The sequence below is a fragment of the Onthophagus taurus genome, chromosome 1 (assembly GCF_036711975.1).
Source record: "Onthophagus taurus isolate NC chromosome 1, IU_Otau_3.0, whole genome shotgun sequence".
Classification (NCBI taxonomy): domain Eukaryota; kingdom Metazoa; phylum Arthropoda; class Insecta; order Coleoptera; family Scarabaeidae; genus Onthophagus; species Onthophagus taurus.
Window position 1 is genome coordinate 37,833,306 of NC_091966.1, and position 22,432 is coordinate 37,855,737.

Sequence of the window (22,432 nt, forward strand, 5' to 3'; positions counted from 1 at the left end):
ACCAAACATTATTTCAAAGAGGTTTTGTGATAAAGTATTATCATCGTTTTCATCCATATTAACCTATTTTTCACGTATTGCAGTACTGACAAGATCTTCCAAATTTGTGGCATAACTAATGCATTTGCATCTCTACACAAATCCTGGCAACCAAAGCAATTTTACTTCATTTCTCCTTAATTACGAGAATTTTGCATACCTGACTATGTGGATGTGAGTTTCTCCATGTTTATGTATCAAGACGTTACAGCTCCTTAATAATGCTAGACTAGAAATCATGGATGAATCGTAGGGTCACTGTTCCGATTACTGTTACGTAGGGGCGTTGTTACGTCCAGTTTGGCCAACATAATACTTCCCACAAGTGTATGATAGCCAATAGACTCCCGGTCCCATTAATGGAGTACGAATTTTGCTGACCGTACCGTATCATACTACGATATCATTCTTCTTTAGGCAACTTGCAATCTGCTCTGTCATACTTGAAATATAAGGGTGGTAGATAAATTTGGCTAGTACAGTACTTAGCGTATTTTCTTCTGTTTGTATCGTTTGTGGTGTGGTTAATGTAAATGTTGTCTGGTTAGTTTAGGTGAAGTTAGTCTAATTGTGTATTCTTTCTGAAATGATTCATATCAGTCTGGTTCTTCTTCCTAAACATCTACTTTTTCTTATTTGCAGAAGCCATAAAGGTTATTGTAATCTTTTTTGAGATTGTCTAGCGGCCTTTTGAATGCTGGTCTGCAATTTCTAGCAATTCTTAGCGGTCTAATCCTTTTCATTCGTCAAACGTGCTCATTTCAGAGTCTCCTTGCGCAGATCAATCTTACCACATGTTCCATCTCGCATTCCTCCCACATTTCCTTACCTCTTCTCTGATCCTATAATGTGTGATTTAGCATAATGTGCTTTGGGTTGGTCTTTATTCTATTATGATAGATATAAAAACTAGGTTTTGCAAGAATTATGCACAATGCATGTCTCAATATATATATGTCCACACGTTATAATGTTATCGATTTATATAATTAAGAAAAAGACTTGGTACTTCGTTTTTAAGATTCACTAAATTTCTGCCCAATTTTGGAACAATAGTTTCTACACATTTTCATTACATCTACATTTTATTCTCTCTTTGACAGCAATCAGTTTGCAGTTTTATTCTTCTTAACGTGCATCGTAAGTCCTCCAAGATTATTTTTTTCGTCATTCTTTCTGAAATGATTCATATCAATCTGGTTCTTCCTCCTAAACATCTTCTTTTTCTTCTTTCCGGAATCCATAAAGGTTGTTGCAATCTTTTTTGAGATCGTCTAGCGGGTTTTTGAATGCTGGTCTGCAATTTTTGGCAATTCTCAGCAGTGTAATCCTTTTCATTGGTGAAACGTGCTCATTTCAGAGTCTCCTTGCGCACATCCTTTGATCCTATAATGTGTTTCTTAGCTGTTAACATCGCCATCTCTGATTTATGCTACGTCTTCCTGCGCACTATCAATAGCATATATCATTATTGGCCTGTTGGAGGCTGTATGTACTCTCACATTGGTCTCGATAAAAATTATGGTCTGATGACAGCTTTTTCCTTGCGCTTGTTGGATTTCTAAAACTATGATTTATCATAATATGCCTTGGGTTGGTCTTTATTCTATTATGATAGATATGATAAAAACTAGGTTTTGCAAGAATTATGCACAATACATGTCTGAATATGTATATATATGTCCACACGCTGTAATGTTATCGATTTATTTCTTTCCAATTTTGGAACAATATTTTTTACACATTTTTATTACATCTACATTTTATTCTCACTTTGACACCAAGGAGTTTGCAGTTTTATGACTGTCTTCTTAACGTACATAGCAAGTCCTCCAAGACTTCTTATTCTTTCGTCATTAATTTTTCTAACATTGATGATAAATTGTTCTGCTTTGTACATCAAAGCTCAGGCATTGAAAATTTAATCAGCACGTCTAAACTTTTGTTGTCAAGAAATGGTTGTCACACTTAATCCTCTCTCTAATGAAATCTTCTTGTGTAATTCATGAGGAACCCAAACATAATGAAATACAAGAAAGTGGCAATAATCTGAGTGATGCAAAATTGTAAAGTGTGCTTTTTGAGTCAGATATGAGTCGAAGAAATGAACTGTTGTTCCCTATGGAAGTACTTTATAGCAAAAACGGTAAAACTGACCGAAAATTCGAAAACTAGAACTGAAACATTGTTTTAAGCCTTCCTTAGTTGAGAAGATCTTCTTTCTCTGCTGCCAGGTGTTTCTTCATCTCTTCGGTGGTCTGGTTCTGGGGAAGCACAATTATCGGCAGTTTGTCATCTGGAATTTTATGGACGTGGCTACGAATATGTCACATAGTCCCGATCCTGTTACGGCGTTCCAATGGTACTTCTGATTGGTACAATACTCTGTTTAAACAGTTTTTTCTTGTAGTTCTATTCCTCCATATTTGAGCAATTCATTAGGTATGTTGTCAGTGCCGTGAGACTTTCCGTCTTTCACTTGTACAAGTTTTTCTTTGGCTTCTTCTATCTGCATAATAGTTCTTATGTTTTACACGTTTACTAGCGTGAGTTCTCAATCTTCCATCAAGAAAATGGCTTCTTTTGATGTCATGTTTTACTCCAATATTCTCTCTTTATAGCTGTTATTCTGGAGTTTGCTCCGTTTCTTACACCAGTATACTTATTTAAGTATACGTGTCTCTTTAGCTTTTCTTTTTTAGTTCTACCAGTTTCCTAACATCGTTGCAAAACCTGAGTTCGGTAGTTTTGGTTGCGTATATATTAACTTTCTTCTTACCTTGTTGGTTGCCTTCATGTTCAGTTTCTTCTTAGCACCAAACCTAATCAGGGTTGATCGAGGTTAGTCTATTAAGATCTCAAATCTCTTCTATTTAGTACTTGCGATAAGATGTTGCTCGATTTGTCATTATATAATTTCTGCTACAACAAATCAATCTCCTTCTCTTTACGAAGCATAATCCTATTGATGACCAACAAAATTATTGATATTATCGTAAATAGTGAATATCTCACGTATGAAGACTGCTACCTTTGTAGATCACACAAATATTATTTTCAAGTCAGCAAGTAAAGATGTAAACACTTTGTAGGGTTCTTAGCAAAACTAAATGTGTGCTTTCAGTATGAATTTCATCCCTGCATGACAAAAAAATTAATATTTATGTGGTTCTTGTTATTATTGATTGAGAGTGACACCCTATCTAAAAAGAATATTCTTTTAACCATTACTTAACGAAAAAAAAGTGATAATGACTTATTCATAAAAATTTATTATTCATACACTCTACTAATTTACATCATAATCGAGTATTTATTTTTCGTTAACCCCTCGAATAGTTAGGAACACATCAAAATAAGAAACAAGAGCATACTAACAGTAATGAATATTTGAATATTCAGGGCATATGAGTCTATGAATCATAACTACGATCCACATCAATATTTATATAAACCTCCCTTGGATGAATAAGCTGAACGTGTAACAAGGATTTTATATTAGTTTATACACCATATTTTATACCGACGATTTTATTACTTCTTTAAATTTTTTTCTAGGTAAGCGAATACTTAAAAAAACAAATGGTGGCCGCCGAAGGCGAACAACCGAGTGAGGAGGTAAAAAATATGTTGGCGGATCATGATAAATTAGTAGAAGAAATTTTCCAACACGAAGACAAAGACAAAAATGGATTCATATCGCATGATGAATTTTCCGGACCGAAACACGACGAGCTGTAAAAATAAAAATTAAAAAAAAATGAAACGGCGAATATGTTGTTGCTATATTGAAACTGGGACCTTAAAAAAAAGTAAAAGATCTCAGTTTCGATGTGCCGTATAAATGAATATTTATTTCCTTTTAACAACGATGGGTGTATTTTTTTTTAATTTTAGTTTTTACGGATTACCAATATTTTTTATTTCATATAGTTTTGTATAAAAGTTCAAACATTCCGTTTTTTTTCTTGTTCGAGTGAGGTTGTTTATTTTTTTAAATATTTATAAAGTTTAAGTTTTTGATATTGTTATCTCTTAAAAGTTATTAAAAAAAAGCATTTATTATTCCTGGTACTATTTCTAATGTATGTCGATTTTAATGTAAAAATAAAGTTTTTTTTATAACAATTTTAAATCATTCGTTCTTAATTTAAAAGAAATACCTCGATATAATTTTTATATTATAACAAATTTATTTCATATACTATACAAGATTGTTTACAAGATTTCTTTTTTTAATACTTAATATTATAACATAAACAAAAAAGGGCCAAATGTAATAATAAAAAAACGAGGAAGTGAGTATTTTAAATACCGCAAGAGCTCTCTTTTACTAAATAGTTTAGTGTAAAAATGTACAATAATAATAATAAATCGAGCGCGTAAAAATCATTAACAAAACTCGAAAAGGGCGGCCGCTATATTTTAAATAATAAACAAATAGTTTGAGAAGTAAAACAAAACTTTAGGCAATTGTAATTGTAGAGTAGGTACCAATTTGATGTTAATGCTACAATTACAAAATAAGTAGGAGATAGTTTAGGGTATCACATAATAAAATCAGTATACAACGGTACATCATAACGATGCACTTTAAAAAAAAACTAACAAATAAATTAGAAATAGAAAAAAAGAACCTAAAAGTATAATTCGTAGTTGTTCGTCACCACAGTCCTTTCTTCAATACCCCTTAATGTATGCGGATAAATGTTTTTTCTCTTCTTCAGATAAACCATTTTTTAAAGTTCTTCTGACTATTAAAAAGAAAATTATCAATTAGTTTTTTGATTATAACAAATACATTGGTAAATGTTTTGACACAAGATACAAAAGATTGTATTTTGATTTAATTACATAAATTTGAGGAACATTAATTAATAATTAGCTCAGATTTTCAAAATATGATATATCACAATGTTCATTTTGTCAAACACATTTATATATTTCATTTAGCTTGAAAGATTCACGCAAGTATATACTTAATTAAATTTAACCATCTAAAGACAACTATTTAATGGTATGGGCATATAGTGAGTATGGAGGATAACAAACAGGTGAATAAGATTTGGCAAGCTAAGGCAGAGGGTAGAAACAAGAGAGGAAAACTTTGCGACAAGTGGAATAATAGTGTGAGAGAGATTTTTGTAACTAACGGTTGGCAGCTAAAGTTGGCAGCTAACATAAAATAGTTAGGAAACATTTTGTTTCAAACAGGACAAGAAAAAAACAAGACTGGAAAGATTCAACACTTATGGGGATAAAGAGGATAGGTTATGGAGATGAAAAAAACAAAAAGAGACGAAGAAGACTGAAAATAGACTAGTAATAGAAGGAGAAAACTGAAGTAGTAAAGACTCCGATTGAACAGTAATTAGAAACGCAAGAAGCTTTCTGGTTAGTGAGAAGGAAGATTACAAAAAGGCTGGTATTAGCAGAAACTGAACATGGACTAGAAAGTGAAGAAAAACAGCGAGCCACATTTCTTCAACTTTATATGAAAAACACTGGAGAAACACTGGAAACATAATAAAGATATTGATAAGAGATTGGCAAATGAAAAATACATATTGTACAGAGAAAAGGAGGAAGAAGGTTGGCAATAAAAGACAAAGACTCAATATAGTCCGGAAAAGCAGGACACTAAACATAGACTAGAAACGCAAGAAGCTGACTAATTAGAGAGAAGGAGGACTAGAAAGAAGCAGGTATTAGTAAAAACTAAACATGGACTAGAAAGTGAAGAAAAACAGCGAGCTACATTTCTTCAACTTTATAGGAAAAACGACAGAAACGAAACAGGTCACAATATAGAATATAGTAATGTTAAACTTCTACACAAATGCAGCAAAGGTTTTAAATTAGACCTTTTAGAGGCTTATGAAATTAATAAATATAAAAAGAAAAATTACACCCTCCTTAACGATCAAATAGATCTTAATTTTACACCCCTATTTAAATGTTTAAAAGATTTCTGAAACGGCGAATTGTTAAATTTAATCTTCCTTTTTTCTCAAACCCGTTTTTTAAAAAGTGCATTCCACAACTTGTATTATTGTATTGAGTCCTTGATTTGTGTTTCATGTCTCATGTCAAGTGTTGTCCTTTTCGTGAAAATAATTTTAAATTGTTAGTTACGTGTGAAATTTTATCTCTAATGACCAAACAGATGTTTCCAATTTTAATTTAGTTTTTTGACCGTAAGTTTGTAAAAAATTATATTTTATAAGATTTTATATTATTTTATATACAGTTTTAATTATTCACATTCATACAGGATTTTTTGTAATTCAATTGTTTTGTAAATTCGGCTGATGATGACCTAATATAGCGTCGAAACCGGTACCGAGGAAATTTAAAAATAAACGCGAGAAACTGAAGTTAAAACACATTATTGTTTTATTATATCTTATATTATAGGAAAAACACTGGTGAAACACTGGAAACATAATAAAGATATTGATAAGAGATTGGCAAATGAAAAATACGTATTGTACAGAGAGAAGGAGAAAGAAGGTTGGTAATAAAAGACAAAGACTCAATATAGTCTGGAAAAGCAGGACACTAAACATAGACTAGAAACGCCAGAAGCTTACTAATTAGAGAGAAGGAGGACTGGAAAGAAGCAGGTATTAGCAAAAACTGACCATGGTCTAGAAAGTGAAGAAAAACAGCGAGCTACAATTCTTCAACTTTATAGGAAAAACACTGGAAACATAATAAAGATATTGATAAGAGATTGGCAAATGAAAAATACACATTGTACACAGAAAAGGAGGAAGAAGGTTGGTAATAAAAGACAAAGACTCAATATAGTCTGGAAAAGCAGGACACTAAACATAGACTAGAAACGCAAGAAGCTTACTAATTAGAGAGAAGAAGGACTAGAAAGAAGCAGGTATTAGTAAAAACTAAACATGGACTAGAAAGCGAAGAAAAACAGCGAACTACATTTCTTCAACTTTACAGGAAAAACACTGGAGAAACACTGGAAACATAATAAAGATATTGATAAGAGATTGGCAAATGAGAAATACACATTGTACAGAGAGAAGGAGGAAGAAGGTTGGTAATAAAAGACAAAGACTCAATATAGTCCGGAAAAGCAGGACACTAAACATAGACTAGAAACGCAAGAAGCTTACTAATTAGAGAGAAGGAGGACTGGAAAGAAGCAGGTATTAGCAAAAACTGAACATGGACTAGAAACTGAAGAAAAACAGCGAGCTACATTTCTTCAACTTTATAAAAAACACTGGAGAAACATGAAAACAAGATTCTTGGCAGAGAGGAGGAGTAGTGGAAAGAGACTGGTAATCGGAGAAAGAGACTGATTAGAGACTGAAATGCAAGAAGCAAACGAAATAGTGAGGAGAGTGATTGAAATAATAACATAAATAATAATAAAATAAATTGGACAGAGGCAATGAAGTTGGCAGCTAACACAGAAAAGTCGAAAAATTTTGTTTCAAGAATGTTTGTTTCTCTACTCACAGTTGAATAGAGAACTAGACAGGAAACCTTCAACACCTAAGGGTATAAAGAGGATTGATTATGATGATGAAAATAAAGAGAAGGAAGCAGTAAAAGTGAAAGGTTCTGACACTGCCAAAAATTTATAGTTATAACTTTCTGCTTTTTAGTTACGGAACTATGTATTCAACTTGGCGTGATTTAATGACAACTGATGGTACTATACAAGGTCCCACGTAAGCGGCAAAGTTCATAAATGGCATTAAGGAGCCAAAATACACAGTTCTTCCTTAGACAAAAGTTGTAGGAAATTTATCACACTATAATATTTTTATACATACAAGTGTTCCATAAGGACGTACCGAAGTAAATATATGTTATTTTAAATGGAATGATATAATTTTTATTGCGTGTTCTGATTCTACACACAAAAGTATGTCGACTTTGATCAAATATGTTGATACCTGTAAGTACTTTTAATTTTTGAATTATTTTAATTAAAAACTTTTTTTGGCAATTAACATTGCGTCCTTTAAATCTGAATTTCTTAGCGACTGATCGAGCTAAAAAGTTAAAACTTGCAAAAGTTGCTGCTTGGATATCCTTAAATAGAAATAGAAAACAGAGTGTTCAAAAAGATAACTACTGTTTTACCATATTCAATTACAAAAAACTCGAGTATTTTAAATGGAACACCCCATATTTGATTAGCTTATCAGATAGAGAACTTAATTCTCTACAAATCTTCAGTACATATCCCAATACCTATCTTGCAGTTGTTGAGATATAGCAAAATTAATCAAAATCATGTAAAGGATAGCAAAATACTCTTCTTACTCAAAGAGTATATCGTGAAAGATAATCAAATACCCAACTTCCGTGCAGGCGATATTTCGATAATATACTACGTAGATTTGATGATACTGGAAGTGTCGACATACCTAAACGTCGAAAAAAGTCGTATGTGGTTCGAGAAGAGAACAACGAACTAAATGTTTTATCAAATTTGCAAGAGAATTCGCAGGTGAGTTATGCCAGATCGCTAGAGCAATAGATATGAGTAAAAGCTCAGTAAACCGTATTATAAGGCTTCACAACTACCATTCATATCATTTGAATCACCAAGAACTTCATGGAGATGATTTTGCTAACAGAGCAAAACTTTTTAAATATTCGGTATAAGAAACATTGGATTAGACTTCTTCCTTTGAGGATACGTCAAAAAAGATGGTCACGAAAGAAGCATTGAAAGAAATATTCACGACGAAAGAAGATATGAAGAATAGAATATAAGAGAAAGCTTTAAAAATATCACTGCTGAAACACTTGATTGTACAAACCGAATTCGTAAATCGGCTTTGTCTCTGCATAGAGCACAGAGGGAAGATATTTGAACACTTATAAATAAAGTTTAGTTGAGAATTATTTATTATTTTCTTTTTTAAATCATTATTAATGCATAATCACATATTTTCATGGTCTTATTTCAGTCCTACTAATGAAAAAATGAATAAGATCTGCCATTCTTTGCATGATTTTGATTAATTCCACAATATCTCAAAAACTGCCAGGATAGAGACATGTATTGAAGATTTGTACAGAATTAAATTCTGTATTTGATAAGTTAGTCAGATACAGGGTGTTTAAATTCAGATTTAAAAAAGCAGTGTTAATTGCTAAAAAAAACTTCTAATTAAAATAACTCAAAACCTAAAAGCGGGAAGTATCAACAAGTTGTATTAACAATATTTATTCAAAAAAATTACTAAAGGATAAAAATGAAAATCTGACATGATAAACAACAAATTCAAAGTTACCTCAAAAACGTCTTTTATCTTGTGTCAAAAACCATATTAACTTATCTAATTAAAACTTAGCAAAACCATGCTGTATTAATTAATTAATTAAAAGAAACATAAGTTAGTTTTTATTAGTTCTTCTATATATTTTTTTCTTATTTTGTTTAATCCACACACCACATACCAAATAAAATTTATGGAGAATCTCTGCTACCAAACGGATTATTTTCTCTTGTTCGTGATCGTTTTACTAACAACGATAAATAATAAAATATATGATAAAATTTTCTTACCATACTAATACTTAAGAAAAAAATTAATAACTTACGCGATTTTCTATCAGCATGTCTTGTCCTTTTTCTTTCTCTCGGTGCCGTTCTTGTTGGACCTTTGGTTGCGTTCTTAACCAAGCTCTCTAAAATCTCATCATCACCATCCGTAATATTTCCATTAACTTGGCCCAAAAATGATCTATTCAGGTTTGACTCACGCCTTGTTCTTCTCCAAGTTAGTGTTCCTTGAAGGCTTTCTACATCGGAAATATCACTACCGAGTAGTTGGCGAAGTTCAGCATCAGCTCTATCTTCTTTTGTACGAAATTTACCCGTCTAAAAATATTCATTAAATAATCTAAAAATCAATTTATAAATTAAATTTTTACCTCTGTAATCATTTTTCCTCTAGTTTTATTTCTTTCGCGATGATTCGCTTTCTTTTCTAATTGTTGTAAAACTCTTTCTCTTGTTGTACGATATTCTAAAGCAAATTCGGAGATAATTCTACAAAATTCATTTGGTTTTGTATCGGCTATTTGATGCAGAGGGATTCCTAAGAATAATAAAAATTTATGAAATCGATTCATAACTCTTCGATGGATAATTCCTAATAAAATGATTCTTTCAGCGCAATCAGCCAAAAAATCGGACATTTTAATTTTCATCATATTAGAGCCATCGTGTTTCGCGATCAGTTTAAGGTGATCCCAAGATGCTTTACAATCAGCTTCTAATCTTTGAATATTTAAAGCTAATTCGTCGAAATCTACTTTAGAAGCACGAGTTATAGCACCAATCTAAAAAAAAATAAATTTGATTATTAAAATTAATTAATTTGGTGTTTGTTTACCTCTGAATATAAATCAGAAGCATCCGGAAACTTTTCCATAACAATATGGCAAAGATGGTGAAGTAACGAATGTTTATGTACAGTGTCCTTCACCTCTGGCACCTTAGATAAATATTCAATTTGAAATCCTTTCACTTCGTTTCCGTTCAAAAAATTTCCTATCGATAACAAAGTACTTAAAATACTTCTAAACGTTTTGTTTACACGCAAAACTTCAAATCCTTGCTTTAAATCCATCAATGGTTCCGCAATTTCTCTTTCGGTATTCTCAAAATCTAACTTAAAGGCCCATAATTTTAATCTGGCAGGTAATTCGGATATTGAAGCTAACGTTAACAAAAATTGCTCCGCACTTCCAAGTGGTAAATCAGGATTCGCAGCTTGAGCCTCTTGAATTTTCGTCCTTTCTTCTTCCGTAGGTAACATTGTTAATAATTTTTCGATTCCCTCCCTATTCATAATGGTAGCATCCATTTTTAAAATTGCCGTTTTTATTGATCTTGGTTGCGGAAGTTTGGTCATTCCGATGTTGATAGCGTTGGAACGTTTTGGATCTAATACGATTATTTCTTTGTTCTTATTCAATTCTTGTTGTTTCTAAAAAGATAGTTATGTAATTTTAATAAAAATGTTAAACAGATATGGAAAAAAATGAAGATGATAAAAGAGAACCCGTGAAATGTTAATCATAGATTTTTAAGTTTTAATAGTTTTAAATATAGTTTTTTGGGCAACCGCTTGAAAACGCTGAAAGATAAAACTTGGTGCATGAATCCGAACAGAGACTGAAAAGAGCAATAAGATACTGGACAAAGAGGAGGCACATAGGAAAAAGTCTTGTTATGCAAAAAAGAAACAGAACACAGACTGGAAGAATTAGAAGACAAGAAGGAAAGTGGGCGCAGAGGAGGAAGGCTGGAAAGAGAGTGGTAATAACAAGAAAATACTGAACAGAGATTGACAGAAATACTGGAAGAAATAAAAGAAGACTAGAAATAGAAAAAAAGTGGCAGAGAATAATACTGCACAGAAAGCGGCAAGCAAAAAGCTATATAGGGAAGAGAAAGACTGGAAAGGGACTTGTAATACAAGGAGCAATCTATAGGATATGGTGGATATGGTGGAATGAGGTTGGTAATAAAAGGCAGAACTCAACAGAGTCCGGAAAAGCAGGACACTAAACATAGACTAGAAACGCAACAAAGTTAATAATTAGAAAGAAGGGAGACAAGAGAGAAGCAGGTATTAGCAGAAACTGAACGTGAACAATAAACTGAAGAAAAAGACGAGGGCTAGATTTCTTCATCTTTCTAGGAGAAACACTGGAGAAACTCTGGTGACATATAATGATACTGATCAGAGACTGGAAAATGAAAACAAGATACTGGACAGAGAAGAGGAATACTGAAAACATAGTATAAAGGCAACATAGGAACTAATCGGAAAAGGAGACTGATTAGAGACTGAAAATGCAAGAAGCAAATGAAATAGTGAACAGAATGGTTGGAAATAAATTGGTAGTAGCAAAACTTAGTAGAGGCGAGAAAGAGAATGTATCATTGTATGCAGAACAAAGGATATTGCAGAAAAATGAACATAAAAAATGAAGAAATAGAACTAAAAATATTAAGAAGAAGAATAAGGACATGTGGAAAATGCGATAAAACCAATAAATACGGACAATGTCCAGCGTGCAATAAGAAATGCAACATTTGTGGTAAAATAGGACATAGGGCAAGAGTATGCAGTAAAAATTCAAGAGGAGACGACAGACTGATGAGAACACGTTTAAGCTAGTAAGGAAATCAGATCAGACTGAGGACAGAAAAGTTAATAAACAAACTTCATACAAGTAGGTTGTATCATTCATAACCTACATAAATGTACAGAGAAGAAAAAATGGAATTGATTAAAAAATATAGAACCGAGACTGATAAGATAAAAGGACATCAGAAAGAGATTGGAAACAGAAAATGAATTGGGGAAAGAGAGATTTTAGAAAAATAATGCTTCCTTCGTATTATATTGAAGGTGCAAAAATGCATTTTTGAATTTAATTTCTTTTAATAATAGCCTACAATGTAATACCTCGCCCACAAGCGACCTCAGCATAAAGATAAAATCTTGTGGTCTTAGAATATTATATTACAATATTAATATCTCTTTCAATATAACGTTTTTTAAACTACCCTCATAGTAGTGCTTGCTGCACAAGCAACTTAAAATTAAATGTTGTAACCTTGTTCTGTAAATATCATCTTAAAAACTATATCACATGGCTATCTGTTTTCAGGCAGGAATTTAAGTCTAATAAAGTTCCTCTTTCAATTTAGCAACCTCAGTTTAGCTCTTATAGTAAACAAATATTAGGCATGAATCTAGATTTGACAAAAATGCTATACAAATTTGTAATTTTCTACAAAATGAAAGGTTTTTTTTATACAAATAGAAAAGAAAATTCAATAAAAGAAGTTAGTAATTATAAGTATACTGGGTTTTATAGCCGGTGTGTATAAACCTAAAATTAGCATTAATATTAGAGCTATCACTAAATATAGAACTAACACTAGACTTAGAACTGTGTAAGTTGTACTAATCTAGAACTAGATCTAGAACTAACACAGTCTTAGAGCTAGTGGCTAAACCTAGACCTAGGACTATGTTAGTGGCTAGACCTAAGTCTAGTGTTAGCCTCAAGACCTGGAACTGAGTTCGTTCTAGTGATAACACTAGATGTAAAACTAATACAGTCCTAGGTCTAGTTTTAGTGGCTAGCCCTAGGACTGTGTTAGTTTAATTGTTAACACTACATCTAGAACTAACACAGTCCTAGGTTTAGCCACTAAAACTAGACCTAGGACTGAGTTCGTTCTAGCGATTACACTAGATCTAGAACTAATACAGTTCTAGGTCTAGCGACCAAAACTAGACCTAGGATTGTGTTAGTTTTAGATCTGATGTTATTACTAGAACTAACACAGTCCTAGGTCCAGTCGTAGCCTCTAGACCTAGAACTGTGTTAGTTCTAGATCTGCTGTTATCCCTAGTACTAACACAGTCCTAGGTCTAGTAGTAGCGCCTAAACTTAGAACTGAGTTCATTCTAGTGAAAACACTAGATCTAGAACTAATACCGTCCTAGGTCTAGTGACTAAAACTAGACCTAGGGCTGTGTTAGTTCTAGATCTGGTGTTTTTACTAGAACTAACACAGTTCTAGGTCTAGTTTTAGCCTCTAGACCTAGAACTGTGTTAGTTCTAGTGATAACAGCAGATCTAGAACTAATACAGTACTAGGTCTAGCGAATAAAACTAGACAAAAAACACAGTCCTATGTCTAGTCTTAGCCTCTAGATCTAGGACTGTGTTAGTTCTAGATCTGCTGTTATCCCTAGTACTAACACAGTCCTAGGTCTAGTATTAGCGTCTAAACCTAGAACTGAGTTCATCTAGTGAAAACACTAGATCTAGAACTAATACAGTCCTAGGTCTAGTTTTAGTGGCTAAACCTAGGACTGTGTTAGTTCCAGATCTGCTGTTATCACTAGTACTAACACAGTCCTAGGTTTAGTATTAGCGTCTAAACCTAGAACTGAGTTCATTCTAGTGAAAACACTAGATCTAGAACTAACACAGTCCTAGGTCTAGTTTTAGTGGCTAGACCTAGAACTGTGTTAGTTCAATTGTTAACACTAGATGAAGAAAAAGAAAATTTTAGTATCTCTAATAATCATGCACAACTATAAGGGGAGAAAAAAGAATAAAATACTGAATACAAGGTCTCATCTATAAAATGATTACTTTGAACTATCTCGCCCTACATTTAATTAAAACGAGTAACTCCTCAGAAACCCTTAAACCATGTCAAACGTAAATAATAATATATGCGGATTCACAGCTATCTAAAACACACACTTAAACGCTTCAAAATTGTCATCTTAACCATTTAAAATCTGGTTGTTATCTTCCAGAAACAACGGTCATTAACAGAATACATCAATAAATCAACTCAAAAAACTTTCACCACAACAAAATCAGTGTATCCCCATTTCAAAGAAAAGCATTTCATTCTTAAACAATGAAAAACTACCTGAATGAAGCTATCGATAAAAGCAAGACATAAACACTAAATAAAACAAACACAATTAATACCTTACATTAGCAAGTCAATAATAAACAAAGATGTTAAATTTACTTTATTTGATGTTTAATATTTACTTACTTTCCATAATTTATTTATTCTGTTTGTTATTCAATCAGTTTAAAACCGGTTGCCCAAAAAAATATCGTGTATAAAGCAGTCTCGATTCTTTAACAATTTCCTTAAAAATTCGTGTCCTCAACATATAAATAACGATTATGTTAATAAATAATTTAAGATTTGATAATTTTAAAGTTAAAAATCTATGATTTATAAAATTGTTTTTTTACAATTTCTGTACCCATGCAGAGACATAAATATCTAAGACGTTTGTAACATTTCTATTCACATATACGAAAACTCACCTCCTAAAAAAAATGTCGGCAAGAAGCGAATTGTTGAATAAAAATAAAGAAAATAATGTTATTTAAAATACTGTAAATGTTTATGTTAATAAATAAATTATAATGTAAAATAAGTAATAAAGAGAAAAGGAAAAGTTAGAAATAAATCTTACCTTATTTATTAAATCCTTGGCTCGCGATTCAAAGAGATGTTCCAATTTTTGCGTATCCACTTGAACGTTTGCCAATTCATCCCAAATGAAACCCGATTTCAATTTCATCGCGCAAATAGGATCGTCTCTGACTTCTTTCCAAAACAATTTCACGGTTTTCTTATTTTTCTTTAAAGGTATTTTCGATTCATTTGGTTTATTTTGTTTTTGAAGTGACACGCCAAAAACGGGCGGAATGGGCGGTGGTGCCCTATTATTATTTAATGGTGGAGGTGGTGGAGCCGATCCCACATCCCCCAATAAAGGAGGAGGCGGTGGTGGAATCCCATTTTGAATCGCCGCGGGTGCTAAAACATCATTTTCATCATCAGTAACTAAATCTCGAAAATCCAAATCGCATAAACTAAGAGGTCTATTCATATTTGCAGCTAACTCTTCCCATCGTAATTCATTTTCGGATTTTTTCACTTCCGGTTTAGAGATATTCTCGACAGTGGGACTTTTAATTACGTTCGCTTGTGATTTTGATTTCGCCAGTCCTTCTTTGGCTTTTGAAATTAGCCCTGACATATCACCGATTCTACTTATTTTGTTTTCTTCTGAGGGACTGTGGATTATGTTTTGGCTTGATAATTGTTGGGTTAGATCTTTAACTTTGTTTTCTTTTTTTAATTGAAGTCGGAGGGTTCTATCGTGTTCGTTCGTGGTGTTTTCGAGGTTATCGTCGACTATTTGGGGAGTTTCTTCATCGAGGGATTTACTATACATTCTCGAGAAGATCCATGGTTGCTTAGTAAGACCATTTTCTTCAGATTCAATTTTATTTACTGCGTTTAACAGCGGGGTTAAATCTTTTTGTTTGCTACATAATCGATTTGATTGGTGATGATTTCCGTTTGTTAATCGTTGTTGTAAATTCCCATTTGTGTTGTTACAGTTTCCTAAAAAAATAAAAAATTAATAATTCAGTATTAAATTTGATTTCATTTATTTACCATTTTCTTTTTCGACGTTATTTTCTCCCGGTGTTATTGAATTTCTTAATAAACTCCCATTTTCTTGTTGTTCTTTCATAAAACTTCTTTGTCTTTCGGCTCTTTCTCTTCGTCGCCTTAAAGCGGGGGTAACACCAGCATCACCAGCTAAAATAGGAATTAATTAACAATTAAATTAATTAAAATTATTTTAACTACCTTTATTTGAATCTTTGTAACTTCCATTAAGATTTAAATTATTAATATCTGAGGATTGAGAGCTAGAAGATCCATCGTCGTCTTCTTCCTCGTTGGTTTGATTTAAACTCGTGTTGTTATTGTTTCTAGAATTTGTGATTAAAGCGGAGTGAATTGGGGTATTCCCCGTCGAGTGTCGCCTGCTTTTTCTTCTTTCAGTGGAGTCAACAACCGATTTTCTACTTCTTAAAGTTTTTCTTAAGTTTTCGTCTAAATGTCTTATCGGGGTCCCTTTATCTTCGCCATCCTCGTATTGAAGCACAGCCTCGTATATTTGGAATTGTTGTAAAAGATCTAAATCGGTTCCTGGTTTCGACATGTATCTTCTAATAATCGCTTCAATTCCTTGTTCTTCTAAAGCATCGGTTTGATCGTAGTAAGTATCTTGATCTGGGACTCCGTTTAAACATTTATTAATCAAAGTGGTTGCGTAAATGAGTAATTCGGTGTCTGCAGAATCGAAATCTTTCAGTAAGCGCATTATGTTATACCAAGGATGCAATCCTTGCGAGCAATCAACCGTTTGAATGGCCTTTATTAACAACATACAATTTGTATCGGTGTATTCAACAAAAACCAACAATAATTTTAACGCTGTTTTAACAACCAATCTAAATTTAGACGAAATTAAAGTGTAAAGCCATTGAATGGTTTGATTATGTTCCATCACTCCATTCATTCCATCCACGTACAACATAACTTGTCCCAAAGCACGAAGAATGTAATTTTGATAATTTTGATCGGCTTCGGATCCAACTTTAATGAGACAAGCCAATCCATCGTTTTGTACGAATTCGTGTACGAGATCTTTATCCTCTTGAAAAATTTGTTTCAACGAAAAAAGCGCGCGTCGAAGTTCTCTGCCTTCTGACGTTAGAAGTTTTTCTGCGAAACAAAAAAAGATAGTTTTAATTAAGATTTATAATAACGTTGAAGTTATTAGCATATTAATTTGAATGGGCTCCTTCATAATCGAAACTTTATCAAAACATTCAATCTGCACGGTCAATTAAGATTCGCGGCATGATTTGGCGAATAGGCTTCCGATTCGTGGACGATTTAATTACAGATTCGGCGAAAAAGTCGAGACTCTAGACAGGTCTGGTTGCAAATTTCGAAGACATAAATTATATGGCGTTTCGGTAAAGAAAGGAATAAAACCGAGATCGAGGCCCGTCCGTTTGCGTGTCCGCAAAAAGATTAATTGTGTACACTGTCGCGTTTTTGTTTTAATTAATTAATAACGCCGCTAAGTGCTGCATAACAGGGAACAAGGTGCACCGACACCGCGGCCTTGCTTTTTATTTTATTTCACAACGTAATTGAGGTAGCGACGGATTTTCGCAATTCTCAAGATTAATGTAAATTGTTTTGTTTTATTCAACGTAAAAACTGGAATTAGGCAACGGGGCCTCAGTAAATATAATTAAAATTAACCGATCTTTCTCAAACTAACTCTTTTATTGTTATTTTATTCAAACAAACTACCGCTAATGGATCTAGGGTAAAAACTTAACCTTCGTTTCACGTTTATGTTTTGTAAGACTCGATTGTGGTACGTATCACAAGATCAAGCTCATAATTCTAAACTATTAAGACGTCAAAAGAAACAAGAACCTGTAGCTATCTAAAGCTGTATTTACGAATGCTAAGTATGTGTTTAGTTTTTGTCCTTTCTTTGTATTATACTACAGATAATTATTACCTAAGTCGTTAAAAGGTTAAAAAACATTCCAGATGACGAAATTCAAAGTGAGTAGAAGTAATAATTATGAAATTAAGAAACTTACGGGGATTAAAAAATACTTTTTGTATGTGTTATGTAACTGGTTAACTGTAATGTTTTGAGCTCTATAAGTATTGCAAAAAAAGTAATAACGTAATTAATGGAGTGTAAGGACTCTGAAGAAATACTGAGGTTCTGATCCAAATAGGCATCACAACTTCAAGAGCCAAACCTGCACGAGATAAACTCACAAAAAGATGAATCAAGAGAAAGAACATTTCTACAACTCTTTCGAAATGACGATAAATTTGATTTTAGAACTGGGTTGGGTTGGATTGACAATTTATTAAAGCTTTGGTAACTGAAAAAGATCCAATCTATCTACTATGAACCTGTCCCAATTATTAACCTATTGAATTTTGACAGCCAAAATAGCATGAAATGTTCAAATAGCTTGATGTTTTAATAAGAGTTAAACTAAAATGTTCAATTTATAAATGTTATTCTTGGTATAATAAGAAATGTAATCTTTCACCTTAAATGTAATCTTTAACTGGGGTTTGACGGGAATGTTGTTTTCTATGGCAGATATATTGTTAACTGTTGAGACAGTATTCTCCCTATTATGTGAAGCTGAAGTCACATTCAACTCAAACACTACTATCGAACTCCCTAACTGTCTCATAATCGATGTACTCCTTATCAATGAAGCCAGATCTCGATTTCGCTATCCTAAAACTCCTCAATACCCTCCACATCTCCACTGTTTAGCTGTATAGCAGCTCCAAAGCCACTCTAGCCGATAACGACTTACATCCAAGAAGTCTTCAATTCTCGTCAACTGTCCTGGAGATGCCACACCTCCAACACAAAAGACCATAGAATCTTTAATAACACCCACGACGCCTTCGTCCTCTCTTCCAACACTCCAACCCACTTCCCAACCTCTAGAATGACCCCCACAACAATTGATATCGTAATTGTCAAAAACATCAATCCTTTACCCGAGCTCGTCGCCCAAGACGAACTCTAATCCGACCACCGCTTCATCTTGCATGAAACTTGGTTCTCTATGGCAGAACAAAACACAACTCTTTTTTTCTTGAAAAGTCCTTAACCTTACCGTACCCATACAATCTTCAAAACGCTCCGTCATGCCTCTAATCACAAAATTATCTCACTTGCATGCTCCAACTCCTTTTGACTTCTGTGATTGTCATTTTCATTCAAAACCGAAATCACTTTTGCTGCCAATTCCAAAAAAGACTCCAAATCCGAACTTCGTAGAACCAAAAAAAAAACACAAGAACGAAACTCCCAGGATTGCTTCACCCGGTATGAAATTTTCAAATACCTTCAAGTACAAAGACTACGAAAAAGGGAACGTCCTGACCTTAATTATTATTATTCAAGGTCTTTACGATATCCACAAATCTATACCTAATACGAACGTGGAGGTGCAAAAAAGTAAACAACGAGTGACTGCAGTCTTATGCTGTAATTCGGATGGATCTGAAAAGTACAAGGCGTGGGTAATAGGAAAATCGCGTAACCCACGATGCTTTAAAAATGTTGATAAAGCACGTTTACCGTGTGATTATACTCATCGTGTGTCATCGTGGATAGATGCTCAAGCGTTTCGAGAATGGCTACTCAAACAAAATCAGAAGATGATTGCCCAACATCGTTATATTCTTTCAACTTTAGACAACTGTGCTGCACATAAAACTAAACTTATCTAACATCACGGTGTATTTCTTTCTGTTCAACCCTACAAGTCGATTGCAGCCACTTGACCAGGGCATAATAGCTAATTTTAAATCATTTTACAAGGCAAAACTAGTGAAATTTGCTATTCGTGCTATTGACAATAATGGAAATGTTAAATGGGATTTGCTACAAGCTATTAAAGCAATAGGTTCGTCTTGGAATGCAGTTAGTCAACAAACAATTAAACGTTGTTTTTATAAAGCATGGCAGAACACTGATTTAACAGATGAAGAAAATTTAGATTTGTTACCACCAGCATACAGAGAATGGACTGTTTTACAAGAGATACAGCCACTTGAAATTTCATTCGATTTGGCCAGTTGTCCAGAGCCAGTCCTGAGCACTTTTGAAGATAGCGATAACAACATTCCTGTTCCTACAACTATATTCTTGTTATTTATAGATAGTGATGCAGTTAATGATCATCCCCAGCCCACCAGAGAAGAAGTTAATGCCGCTTTACGAGCTTTAGCTAGATTTTCAGTAACTATGAATGTAAATGAGCAATTTGAAAATTGTTTCGAAACAATTTCCGCTGAATGTGGCATTAAAATGGCTTCAAAATTAAAGCAAAAAGATATTAGTAATTTTTTAAAGTTAATAATCAATAGTTTAGTTTTATGTCATAATCGATAACTTTTTATATTTATCTAGTTATGATTTTATATAATAAATAGCAGTTTAGTCATTCATAAAAAAATATTTAATCACAAAAAACTTTACTTTTTACTTTTTTCTTACTGTTTACTCGGTTTAACCAGTTATTCTTTTTCCCTTCCAGTTCGCTCTGACGAGGTTTTATTGTACATAAAAACTATTCAAAGCAACTGGCATTGATAACATATCAAATATCAATCTTTAAAACTTCCCCAAAAGAGTCATAAAACAACTGCAAACTCTAGCAATTCACCACCATCTGGAAAACCGCTGGATAATCATACTCATCAATAAAGATCAAACAATCCTATAAAGCTACTGTTCAATCTCAATCAAAGTCAGCTCCATCAAATCTCTCAAACCAAGTTCGCAACCTATGATTAAGACACATTCTTAACCTAATCTCAAAAATCCACACTTTCATAACACAACCAACATCCGTCCAATTAAGCAGATTCTTCAGAAACTCTCCAGCAAAGTTTACCAGAACACGGCAACACATCCCAACATGTCTAGCGTCTTAACATTCCTCTAAACTGCTCATCCAAGAGTGGACATGTTGAAACAAGGTAACTTATAACAAGCAAAGGATTCTCCCGAATTAAAGATATTTTGCATATTGGTTTGGCACTGGCAGTTTTTTTTCTATATAACATTATTACTGGATGCGGTTCTGAAGAAGCTCCATATTTACTATTAAATGCCAGCATCTAGATCTGGCAAGTCGAAAACACTGGAAAAATGTGGATTTATTTATTTCATTCTTAAACTAGTGTACCAAAGGTCTTTATCATCTCTGTTTTTTCTCAACATTTCTCACCATCATCTCTATTATACCCCACCACTTCATCTTTTACAATAACTTCCCCATCATCCATCATCCCTATCAATATATCTTAACATCATTCTAGATGAATGTGAATAAATAACTATCGTACTTTAACGATGAAAGATTTTATTTTTATTTTTTAGTTTCTACTGGTTTCGGCGTGTTAATGCCATCCTCAGGAAACCACGTTATACAATTTTTCTTTTTCTCTTTATCATATTACTTTACTTTCCCTTCGTTTAACTTTTATTCTAAGTGTTTAATGTTTAAATCAACTTGTATTAACTTTATTAAATCTACAAGACCACGATGTTCTTTACGCTTGTGACTAAATTTAAGCGTGAATATCATTTTAGATGTTCTCTAACATCGTCTCTAGTTTTTCACGACAATGTCTACGGCGGCATCTTCCATTATCTACATCCATCAACATCGTCCTTGTTATGGCTAAGCGTGGTTAGGTTGGGTCATTTATTAACATAGTGATATCATGTGTCAACATCGTCCCTGGTAACTTCCAACATAATCGCTGATCTTTATTTAACTTCTTCGGATAAATCTTCTGGTAGAGTTCTTAGGTATTATTTGATTACCGGCGCGTTAAAAACAAATAATTTTTAACATACATACATGTTAATAATGGCTAATACTGAAAAAGTACCCAAACAAAAGCAAAAATCATAAATTGTATAAGCACCAATATAAACACTTTCCTTCCAATAATTGTTAAACAGAAATATTTGACATATAATCTTTTCCTATTCTGCAATTCCAACTTTATGTTCAACTCATTATTAGCGGTGCATAAATATACGAATTACAAGGTGTCTCTATGCCAATATATAGCAATTTTATATCTCTGATCGTGTGGGAATAAAAGAAAAAGATCGAATCCCCATTTTCGAGGATAAACCGGTAATATAGGTGTCGTGACATTTAGCGTTGGTGGACTAAAATGTTCGTTATTGTAAAATAAGTTGGTAAATGTCAAATTTAACTGCTTTAGCTTTAAAATTGTTGGACGAGGAAATAAATGAAGTATCACCCTTCTATTTTAATACATAAATACTAAAACAACGAGCTTTCTCTATAAACGAAATAAGAATAACACAACACTTTTACCCTACTT

General features: G+C 33.0%; 2 protein-coding genes across 7 annotated transcripts in view; one reads left to right on the plus strand and one right to left on the minus strand.

The window, feature by feature from the left end:
* Nucleotides 1–4,174, plus strand: part of LOC111428855 (peptidyl-prolyl cis-trans isomerase Fkb14) — a 42,630-nt gene extending 38,456 nt beyond the window's left edge. Inside the window, exon 3 of the mRNA XM_023064545.2 lies at nucleotides 3,598–4,174. Coding sequence (XP_022920313.1) covers nucleotides 3,598–3,780 — 183 coding nt within the window. The 3' untranslated portion in view covers nucleotides 3,781–4,174. The remainder of the gene's footprint in view (nucleotides 1–3,597) is intronic.
* A 35-nt stretch (nucleotides 4,175–4,209) lies between these two features.
* LOC111428850 (Formin homology 2 domain containing) overlaps nucleotides 4,210–22,432 on the minus strand; it is an 86,404-nt gene continuing 68,181 nt past the window's right edge. For 5 of the 6 annotated variants that reach the window (XM_071201273.1, XM_071201274.1, XM_071201270.1 and 2 more), the window contains 7 exons: nucleotides 16,283–17,206; nucleotides 16,085–16,231; nucleotides 15,090–16,030; nucleotides 10,434–11,030; nucleotides 9,970–10,380; nucleotides 9,637–9,916; nucleotides 4,210–4,793 (listed from right to left, as the gene is read on the minus strand). In XM_071201273.1, coding sequence (XP_071057374.1) covers nucleotides 4,720–4,793; nucleotides 9,637–9,916; nucleotides 9,970–10,380; nucleotides 10,434–11,030; nucleotides 15,090–16,030; nucleotides 16,085–16,231; nucleotides 16,283–17,206 — 3,374 coding nt within the window. In that variant the 3' untranslated portion in view covers nucleotides 4,210–4,719. Of the gene's footprint in view, nucleotides 4,794–9,492; nucleotides 9,559–9,636; nucleotides 9,917–9,969; nucleotides 10,381–10,433; nucleotides 11,031–15,089; nucleotides 16,031–16,084; nucleotides 16,232–16,282; nucleotides 17,207–22,432 lie in introns of all 6 variants that reach the window. The other variant, XM_071201275.1, reaches the window with a different exon arrangement.